At 49.7% G+C, this 11,633-nt stretch overlaps 1 protein-coding gene across 1 annotated transcript; it reads right to left on the bottom strand.

Moving 5' to 3' along the window:
• Positions 1-62: 62 nt before the first annotated feature.
• On the bottom strand, positions 63-9,769 carry LOC135818049 (uncharacterized). The gene is made up of 4 exons (XM_065331370.1): positions 9,491-9,769; positions 3,903-5,740; positions 1,737-1,962; positions 63-1,331 (listed from the first exon to the last, which is right to left on the bottom strand). The coding sequence occupies exons 2-4, from the start codon at positions 5,705-5,707 to the stop codon at positions 1,155-1,157; spliced, it is 2,208 nt and encodes a 735-aa protein (XP_065187442.1). The 5' UTR covers positions 5,708-5,740; positions 9,491-9,769; the 3' UTR covers positions 63-1,154.
• Positions 9,770-11,633: the final 1,864 nt, after the last annotated feature.

Below are 11,633 nucleotides of genomic sequence, written 5' to 3'. Positions count from 1 at the left end.
TTCCAGGTAAGAACGGAAACCGTAATGTACACTCAGACGACGTATTAAACTCTGCATAAATGTACATGTAAGACGGTACCGTCGGATAAGAACGAAACTGCTGTGTTCGCTAAAAATAAGAACGGGCTAGGCTAGAACCCTGACCCGCCAGACAGTACTGTATGCAATGGATTGTCGCAACAGAGAGCCACCATTATTTCTAATAGAGTTGGTTATAGGTTATCAGTGTGGTTATTCAGTCATGATTTATCGTAATGCGTATTCTGATTCAGGCAAAAGGAAAAGAAGTATGACAGTGGTAACATTGGATAAAAGCTGAGAGAGGCAGGAATTCTATTATAGTTGAAGCTGCGCAGCTAGATCAGAACGATCAGCAAGGAACCTATGGTTGAGCTACTTGTACTGAATAAAACTGGTAAGAAAATAGTACAGCGGAAAGGCTCAGTGCTGGAAAGTACAACATATCCTATCACACTGCTGCTCGGGATGGCCTGCCTGGGGCTGAGGCACCGAGGCAGCACTGTTTATAAGTTAGTGCATGGCAGGGAGGGCCGTATGTCTTGTTAGTGCCCGACGGGTTAGCCTGAGGGCCGTAGGCGGGGATGTCGCTGATTGGCCGTTTCCTGGACAACGAGACAGACCTCGTTCTATAGTGTGTTCAGAGTACATGTAGTGTACTACTACCGGTACTGCTACCGGCTGTGCACTCTGCTCAGTGCGCCGAGTACCACACTAACTTGCACTGTATATTGGAAACAGTGGAATGGAGGCAAGTCAAGGCCGAATTGGTGAGGGTGCGTTGAACGATTAAATCAGTTAAAAAAACATCTGAACGGAGTTTTGACCAAACGAAAGCACACTAGCCACAAGAACTAACACAAAAAACATTGCCGACATGCTCAGGTGCCTGTCGCAAACAAGAAGAGGTAACACTCAGATACATAACCTTGGAGACGAGAATGCTTGCCGGATGTATGCTAGGAGAAGTTCCCCGTTGGGCGCACAGAGTACGCTCCAACGTTCCCGGCATGCTCTGCAGCTGGAGGTTACGGATCACGGCAGTAGGCTGCCACCATGCATCCGGGGCAGTTCCTCAAAGCATCAGTAGTAGATGTTTGTGTCACGGATGCAACATCCCAGTTAGTTTGGTTAGTCTACATAATCGTGCACTGCTGCTCCCGGGTGGACATGAGGAATAGAATGTCATTGGGCTCATCGTCATCATCGTCCATCACTTGCTTGTGCTGTGATGATGGTGCGGAAGAGGATGGTGGCGTGGGCACTAGAACATCCGCGCTGCTCAGGCCTTGGTGTGCGACACGCTCGGCGAACTGTGCATGCAGGAACAAACAGCGAAAACACTCAGTTCAGTGGCACCACGGCTAGCTTTACGCCGCACACATCACAATTGTGTCACAGCCTGGGGACACGTGGACACTAGACACCTTTCTACCAAAACTGTGTCACTGCCGGTGTGCTGCTTCATTGAAAGCATTAAAAGAATTATAATTTGTCGTGGTCCATGTAGCATATAACGCAGAATAGGGCAACACAACAAAATAGAGTTATAAACAGACTCGGAGGTTCCAGTCTGTCCAATAGAGTGCTCAGTGCCGAAAGGCAGAGCTAAGTCCAACCTGAATAAGAGGATGAAAACGTGTTTAAACTCCGAGTTTTAAAGCAATCATTAGAAAACACGTTATATCTTATATCTCGAAAGCGCTCCAGTTGCGTACCTTGACGTGGCCTTTAGGTGATGATGGCGCTGGAGCACTGCTTTTACTACGAGGACGTGGAGGAGTATTGCCGGGTGAAACAGTTTGAGCTAGCAACTGATTCTGCTCCTTCTCAGACATGCTTGGCAGAAGGGGCAAACGATCAGGCACCTCGTGCGACGCAAGATCATCACTGCTGCTCAGAGATCCGCCTGGGCTCTTCGGTTTGGGGTGTCTTGCTCCAAGTCTGCCGATGGATACAAGTACGATACGGACAAATACAGTGTTAGCTGGATTTCACTCCCGTGCCTTTGCCAATCATCCTGTGCGGCATTCAGAGCACACTGCCCTATACGGCATTCAGAGCACACTGCCCTATACGGCATTCAGAGCACACTGCCCTGTGCGGCATTCAGAGCACACTGCCCTATACGGCATTCAGAGCACACTGCCCCGGCTATAGGCAACTTGCATCAGGGATCTTCATATACTAGTGCAGAGAAACTTCATGCTGCATAACAAACTTCCAGGGGCTATAAAACTGAACTGTACGTTATAGGCAAGGTATAAGGGTAGATTAGAGTTCAAGTGACTGTTTTATACCTAGTACAGCATTGTGCAGGGTCCACAGTCAACAATAGCACAGTGCTGGCAAGTGAAATCCAACCCCATTGATACAACAGCCATGTGTATACGGAGGTTGCACAACCCAAGCACTGCCGACATTAGGGCCGGCAGTGAACGCCGCTCTCCTGTAATCATGGGGTTGGATTTCTTTACCACAACTGTACTTTATATGCCATAGAGTGTTCTGTCCAGAACGCGTTAAGTTTATACTGAACTGTCTCACTGCACAAAACACTGGTGTCTGGACTCTGAAGACAGACAGTCAGGACATGGGTTTTCACACACACACGCACACACATACACACACACACACACACGCACGCATGCACGCGCGCACATGCACACATGCGCGCGCGCGCGCGCGCACACACACACACACACACACACACACACACACACACACACACACACACACACACACACACACAAAACATACACACACACACGCACACACGCATGCGCACACGCGCACACACATACAAGTGTGCGCCTGTATACACACTATGAGAATACAAATGAGACGGAGCACAAAGGGAAGGTGTAGCTTGCGCCTTAAAGGGGAAGTTAAGGCAAAAATTAAAATTTCACCAGTTGTAGTCTTCGGGGTGCTGAGTCGAATGGTCTTGGTCCGAGAAAGCTGAGACGCTCCCTTCCTACTTGAATCCCAATCGAACTCGCGCACTTTCACCGAAACTGGGTGACTGCGCCCTACTAGATGGGGATTTGTATGCAAAATGTCACTAAAAGCGCCATTTCGTTGTTATAAAAGCACGGATGACCGCGATTGGACCATATGTTGTAGTCTTTAGGACGCTGGGTCGACTGGTTTTGGTCCGAAAAGGCTGCCATGCAGCGTTCCTCCTTTATTCCCAATCGAACATGGTTGAACACGTGGTCACGTGCTCCTGGGTGCCCAAATCACCTGGTCACCACGCCAGCAGGCGAAAACTTTCACACCAAGGTTCAACTCGAGTGACAGGACTGCACCCAAAAAAGGTCAAACAGGCTAGTAAGTTATACCCTGCAGGCACGGTGACCAGGTGACTGGCGTACGCAGGAGCACGTGACCGCTTGTTCAACCATGTTCGATTGGGAATAAAGGAGGAACGCTGCATCGCAGCCTTTTCGGACCAAAACCAGTCGACTCAGCGTCCTAAAGACTACAACATATGGGCCAATCGCGGTCATCCGTGCTTTTATAACAACGAAATGGCGCTTTTAGTGACATTTTGCATACAAATCCCCATCTAGTAGGGCGCAGTCACCCAGTTTCGGTGGAAGTGCGCGAGTTCGATTGGGATTCAAGTAGGAAGGGAGCGTCTCAGCTTCCTCGGACCACGACCATTCGACTCAGCACCCCGAAGACTACAACTGGTGAAATTTTGATTTTTGCCTGAACTTCCCCTTTAACCAACTCATCCGAAGAGACAGCCGCGTGACGAGGTCGACTTCTCACGGACATTCAGACAAAGGATCCTCAAGGAAACATGCGTAGCCCTGTGCAATCATAGGCAGCATTACTGTTAACATATATTCCAAACAGCTGCCTAGATGTCTTACCTCACCGGCTGCAAAGTGTGCAATGTTACTAGCTGCTGCACCAAGCTTTTGAGTTCTTGCAACGACTTCCCCTGCTGCAGCTGGCCCCTTTCCAGCCTGTCAAGCCTGCTGGAGCGGGACGTCGACGCCGCTAAGGCTGGTTGATCATTAGCAGCGGTATCGTCCTCAGTAGTATCAGCAGCACCACCACCGGTGGGTCGACTCCCCATGACAGCCGGGCCGCTAGAGGTGGAGCTCACGCTTGAACTTTCAGCCGTTGGTGCCCTGTCCTGCTTCTTCTCGGGGACGACGTACTCCTTGCTTGCAGCAACAATTTTTTGCTGCAGTGAATTGTCGGCACTGGTGATTCGCACCATTGGCTTCGTCTCCACCATGCTGTCCAGTGGTTCGGTAGCGTGTGCGCCATGCGGAGCGGGGCAGCTAGAATTTGGATTGCTGCTACAAGTGCTCAGGTCGGCTGCATCGGCGTAACGGGGGCTCTGCTCTGATAGGAACGTTGGCATGTGTTGATCGGGCAAGTATGGTGCACCCGCGGCGCTTGCCAATGGCTGTCCTGAGGGTACCGCAGTCTTCGCCGGGTTGAGTGCACCGCCGACTGCAAACTTGCTCATTGCCATGCCACCTATTGAAGCCGTGTGCACCAGATCTACAGCGCGGCGCTCGCTGTACACCTGGTGTCTGTCTCCGCAGTCCAAGTCGGCCTTGTCGGCGAATGCGTGACCGGGATCACCGCGGGCTGCAGTGGCCGGCTGGCCAACCGGCGAGTTCACTTGCCACGTACAAAGCTCAAGGGCTGCACATAGATCCTGTGCAGCTGCTGCATGAGGAGCTTGACCCTCTGACCGTCTTACTGCGATGGCAGCTGCCTGTGGACCAGACGGTGTGGGCGAGAATGATGAATTTGCCACGGCAGGAGGTGGCGGTCTCAACTGACTGCTTCCAACATGAAGCACGTCTCGGGGTGCTGATTTTCCCGCAGCCGTGTTCTGAGGTGGTGTGATGGACGGCAGTGCAAAGCCCCAAGGTAGACCCCGTTTTGGCCCAGGCGCACCGGGATTGTTCAAGAGAACAGCAGCACCATCGCTAACGATAACAGTGCGGTTCGCCTGACCCAACACAGCCGCAGACCTGCTTGTATCACAATCTCTATCGCTCAAGCGTGCAACCGCTGACGGACCTGGGTCTTTTGCAATGCCCAGTACACCAGAAAGGAAAGCAGCGGTAACTGACGTGCAAATACTGGTTGCTTGGTGGGCTGGTAGGTCTGGTCTCGGATATAATGCCGGAATCGGGGGAGGTAGATTGGTCTCCTCTATGCCGGTCACGCCTTTTGCCGCTCTCTCCCCGATGTTATGGCTATTGCTGCTGCTGCTGCTGTCGCTGATGATGATGATACTGCTGCTGCTACTGCCGCTGCTGCTGTTACCGCCGCTGCTGCTGCTGTCATCGCTACTGCAATCGCCACTGAGGGTTGTATTGCTGTTGTCCGGAGGAAAATAAGCGGGAAACAGTGGGCCACTGCTGGCATGTGGAGTTGCAGCACGAGATGTTGACGGTCCGCATAGGGCATCTCTCATTTGGATGCAGGGTGGTACATCTTCATCAACATTACCAGCACGTATCTCGGGTCTTGAATTCACATGCCGAGCCAGATCTTTCACTCCCAGTGACTGAAACTCCTTGCAGATTGTTGAGCACTTGCCACATTGTCCATCAATAAGCCCCTGCATTATCGCTGCAAACTCGTCCTCGGTATTCCGAATGTCGGCACGAATTTCGGCACTGCGAATGTCACGGCTTGCCATTGGCAAGGTGGCATGCGCACACGTGTAGAGATGCTGAAAAAGCAAATGTGCACATACATATACACGTGCATGTCCGCAAGCGCGCGCGTACAAACACACACACACACACACACACACACACACACACACATGCGTGCACGTACACACATCCTATTACTTCAAAGAGACAAGGACCCACACTCAACAGGCACAACTAACACTCACCAAGGAACGCTCCACTTGCAGGTTGCTGCTGATTTAGGATGTGATTTTAATATTCAACATCATATTCACATGGTTCAAACAACCATTCTAAGCCTATGATGTGTCACTGTCAGAATTGGTGTATTCAAGTCAAAAGAACGCCCAATAACCTACTCTATTTTGAGCCGGTATGAATAGTAGAAATTCACAAACACTGGGTAAATGGACCAGATGGTTTTTAAATTTCAAATAGGCCTAAAACACCTGATTCTAATTCGGCCAGATTTGGGTTCGGCAGCGGCAAGTCTGAAAGCTATAGAGCTAGCTGTTTGGCGCTAACCTATCCTGAATGCGCTTTTTTTTTCAACTGTCGAGCCCTGGAACTGAATACCTCCTCAATCCAGCAGAAGTGATTATCAAGTAACAAGGCAGCTACCCATCACCTCTAGGTCCTTTATAAAAGAGAACAACACCGGGGACATGATGTCAACATCTGACCATTGTAGAGCCCTTTACCAAATTGACTTTTTAGGCTAATAGTAATATACCTCAGAGCACTGACAGTGACACCTGGATTCCACCTTACATCTTATTACCGCCATGACGACAAAGTCATGAGTGCATGCTCCTGCCAGCACTAAAAGCAGGCAGCGACCAGTCTCAGAAACACGCACATACAGCCACAGAATCAATCCACACCAGTATCACCAAGAGTGCATCACCAAGCGTGTGCAACTCAACGATCTCTCGGACCACGGCGGAATGTTTTATGACATCAGTCTTTCGAAGCCACTGGGCTCACTGATTCATGCATCCTGAACCGGATGAGCTGGCTCTGTATCTACATTGTCAGCATGGAAGAACACACCCACTTTATCATACTTCCACCAATGCGATCCCGTAGAATGTGTTCGCCGTGGGCAAGCCTAGTCAAAGCTCAAGACACTCTGTACACACATGCTTGTGCACTCTTGGTATCACCTTTCGCCCCACGGGCTGCTTCCAGCTGGCAGCTCCTCGCAGGTGCACACCATCTTTACAACCTACGACCAGGCCCAGCACAGCAGTTGGATGAACTTGTGCTGAGAGCCCAGCGGAGACACAGCCTTTTTTTGGTCAGTGAAGGTTGAAATACACCTATGATGAATCTATGAGAAGAGTCACGTCCAGTGTTAGTATGACGTGCCAACACCTTCTATACGACAAGCGAACGTGTGGACATGTGTAGGAGAGAGAGAGAGAGAGAGAGAGAGAGAGAGAGAGTGTGTGTGTGTGTGTGTATGTGTGTGTGTGTGTGTGTGTGTGTGTGTGTGCGTGTGCGTGCGCACACGTGTGTGCGATGGGTACATGTGTATACGGGTGCATGCCTTTGCCGTGCATGCATATGTGCGTGGGCGGAAAAATGGCCAACACGCTGCCTCTCATGTGATTTGACACTTTGGATTACCTGGCGAGTGCCGAAACATTTCCTCGACATGCCGACTGTCTCCGAGCTGTGTAACGTTTATTGTGTGCATGTGCATATGTGCTTGCATGTGCGCACAAGCATGCGAGTGAAGACAAAATGGTAGCTGTCATGCCGTGTAAAAACGTATAATTATTATTTATTGCAAGTCTACAAACGTTCTGCCCATTCCAATTTCGGCCTCCCAGGGCTAAAACACATTTCGGCTGCATCAAGCCCTTCACGCCCAGTTTGCAAAGCAACACCGAAGACATGCATGCAAGGAAAACAAATCGCCACCCGTGGCCATCCTTCAGTCTGACGCGGACCGCAGCACACATCCGCATGCCGGTCAACCCTCCAGGCCAGGAGTGCACCACACCGTCAACCGAGCATGGAGAGGGGCAGAGGCCAGAGCAAGTAGTGCTTGCAAAAATACAGCTGCGTTAGGCGAAATCCGACCCAAAGTACAATACTGTACTGTACTGGCGCCCTAGGCCAGTTCTGATCATATCACTGTTGTGTATTTGTACATGCCGCCACATACGTCAAGCAGCATTCGTCCCACGTCAAGGTGCATGCAAGTAACTAGTTGAGGGCACCAAATATGCACTTTGGGTCGGATTTCACTGAGCTCAGCTGTAATAATTAGATGTGCTGCATGAGCCTGATGAGGAGGTAGCTGCACCAGAAGGAAATGAAACATAGCTCGGGCTATTACTAGCTGCCCAGCTTGATCGTAGTGGTACGCACTGTAGCATTCTTTCTTTCGTTTTTAGCTACTGTATTTCCGCGCATATAAAGCCATGGCGTTATATCCGAATATAAGGCCACCCTCACTTATAATACCATGGCGGTTTAAGTGAACAAAATTCAATGTGGAGGAAGTTGCATCCGGTGTTAAAGGTGAGTTCAATTCTTTCAGTGAACCTCCAGTAGCGGTGATTCTCTCTACATGTACCCATCCCCACTGTCACATGCCATACCGCCACCGCACCTTCACACAAGTTTGTATGCCACCTTGTACACAATAGGTTCACAATTTGAAATTTTCAGGGAAAATTGAAAGTATATGGATGCTCGACATGAACGTGCAACGGCACCATACAAGTACAAGAAGTTCATACTCTGCCGACTTTTTTGCATGTAAGCGTCTCTCACTGTTAGCGCCATGGTGTTAAAACCGAGGCTATTTTCTCCAAACATTTGGTCCGAAACAGCGATGTTTCACCTATAACGCCATGGCTTTATATGCGCGGAAATACGGTATGTGAGGCTGTTCAGTCACTGCCATTGGTGCTCACGATACAAAGTCATCAGTGTACATGTAGTTGGATAGTCATTGTGCTGATACCATGGATACTAGTACAGTATACTAGTACTAGTACTAGTAGTAGTGCACTACAGGTACTATTTGTTTGTATTGAAGTCGATCTACCACCCGAGGCTGAGCCTGGTGGGTGGCTCTGATTACAGATTTACACAGAAACGCTCCGCCCCGCGACCCTGGCTTACAACAAGATACTTATTGTTAGATTGACAGCATGAAACAAGGTGGAGGACACTGTGTCCAGAAACTTGTTTCATGCTGTCATTGTCAATCTAACAATATGCGTGAACTATAACAAGGTTTATCTAATACTGGTTTTGAACCAGTGTTTATTTTATAACAAGATACATTGTACTTGTAACCAGCCAGTTCCAGTTCAGATTGCTCTCTTGCTACGCCGATAACACTACGATTTGTAGGGTTGCAACACTTTGTCGATATGACGATCGACACGACGATAGGCACAGCGCAGCGCGCAGGACTAGTAGATCTACTGGTATCACCAAGACTTAGAGTTCGGGTTATGTACTCTTGGTATCACGGACTTGCCCAAAAACAACTCACACCACCGCTAGCTACTACATGACATTGTAGTACAAGACAGTACAATTATGTCATGTACTAGTACTAGTATACTACTAGTATTATAACTCCGTCACTACGGTCGCTGAGGAATTAGCCCCGTCGCGCAACGTGCAGCAGTCATACTTCTAGTCATAATAATTATTTCCGTTGCTCAGGAAAAATATCCCCCGTTGTGCCTGAGTCAAACAGATGACACGATAGTTAAACATCTGTGGAAAGCTACGCTAGTAACACTACCTACCGTGTTGAAGTGAAGGTTTGGCTTTGCTTTCTCCGGGCCTCTCCTGAATCCACGGTCTTGCAAGAGCTGGATTCAGTAGCTTTGCTTCATCTTTCCGCTGGTTAGATCGCTCCGCAACGCGCAGTCCAAGAGAAGGGCGTAATTATTATTTGAGCTGGCCAGGACCCGTCAGTGCATCATGACCAAGCGACACGAAGGGATGCATGGAGGAGATCTAACTACTTCAGTTCAGGTTACTTCAAAAGGTAAAGTCACCACGCAAACAAGCAACCACCACCAAAAAAGAGCTGTTGCCGTGTTGCATGCATGCATGCACTACATATTTTGTTGTACTTAGTTAGACTAGCACTAGTAGTAGCTGGTAGTGCTAGCGCGAGCGCTTGCTTGCTCTCATTATCAATCTTTCAATGCACTGACGGCCGGTTTCGCGCGGTAGTCAACTCGGTAGACTACGCGACTACAGACGTCAGTCGTCACGTCAGACTCAGTCATATAGATCTAATGATTATGTATTGTAGTGCATGTAATGACAATGATGTGTTTGGCAGAGCTACATAAATGTCATAATGTCATTATGTACTTGGCCGGTTGATTGACAGTAAAACCTGTCAAGGTGACCACTCCGATAAGGGGTCATCGCAAAAGTTTTTTGTCGTCCCTGAAACGAACATGATTCATTTGGGGGGGAGGGGGTGCGAGCCAAAATCGCAAGTCGACCGACACTGTACAAATGACATGTACATGCATGCGATTTTCGTCGTCCAGCATAGCAAGCTGTGTTCGTTTCAGAGGGAGGGGAGGGGGTCCGAGTACGAAATGAACGATGTTCGTTTCAGGGACGACAGAAAACTTTTGCGACGACCCCTAAGGCAACCACCTGGCCCAGAAGACCCCTGCAACCAGGCCGGGACCAGGGCCAAGAACTCTTGGGTAGGGGATGCTACATTGTAATTCCGATCGAAATTAATGACCCTGGTAACAGAGGCCACGTTTGGGAGATCCCTTGAGAGCGGTCGCTCAGAGACCACGTTTCGGAGATCCCTTGAGAGCGGTCGCTCTAGAGAGTATCCCTTGAGAACGGTCGCTCTAGAGAGTATCCCTTGAGAGGACCCACCGGGCCGGGCCACAGCATACGTTCATTCGGCCTCTAATGGAGTACTGTCCACTTGTATGGATGGGAGCTGCGGCTACCCATCTCTCACAGCTGGACCGAGTCCAGCATCGTGCCCTCACCCCGATTGGGACAGGGGCTGCAATGGACACTCTGTCCCTGCGGCGCCGTGTGGCCGGCCTCACAACTCTGTACAAGCTCCATTACATCGCAAGCCCGCCAGCTCTTGCAGCGACACGCCCAGCCAGAGCCATCGCACCCGCCATCGCGCCTGCCACACGTCGCCAGAACCTCCCTCCCTCCCTCTCTCCCTCCCTCTCTCCCTCTCTCTCTCTCTCTCTCTCTCTCTCTCTCTCTCTCTCAGACATACACTCATACTCATACCGGCCTGCCCATCGCTGAAGCGGCGATGACAGCGAACACGCTATGTTAGACATAGAAACTTGTGCTGGGATTACACCATTCAACAGCTTGCAAGGCTGATGAATTAACTGCCACTAATGTTAGCCTGGTCTACACCACAAGGCTTGTTGAAGTGGCATTTTCTGGCCAATGAATAGGGGTGCGCGGATTATTCCCGGAATAATTTGGGAATACTATCGTCGAGAAAATTTTGGGAATTTTAGGGGAATTCTGTCGATCTTTTGCCAGTTCCATTAACCTTCAGAAGAGTTTTGGGGGAATTCTGTCAATTTTGACCTGCCAGAGAACAAGCGCGCTTCCATGGACGCACGTACATGTACCCGGACACGACATAGTAGCTGTGTACAGTCAGATGTAGATCTAGTACATGTAGTGTAGATCCTGCATGCAGTGATCACGTGCCTGACCGTCCATTTTGCATACTAAAGAGCATGCGCAAGGCACGGTTCGTGCTGGGGTTCCTTTTTTGGGAGAATTCTGGAGAATTTTTTCGATGTTTTAGGAGAATACTTTCGAAGTTCCGCGGGAAATGCCCGAAAGCATAATATCGGTTGCGTGCGAGCATAATCCGCGCACCCCTACCAATGAATCCCTATTTTTTTCATTTTT

Source organism: Sycon ciliatum, chromosome 5 (genome assembly GCF_964019385.1).
Source record: "Sycon ciliatum chromosome 5, ocSycCili1.1, whole genome shotgun sequence".
NCBI lineage: Eukaryota > Metazoa > Porifera > Calcarea > Leucosolenida > Sycettidae > Sycon > Sycon ciliatum.
Note: the sequence above shows the minus strand (reverse complement) of the source record. Positions and strands in the feature narration are given on the sequence as shown.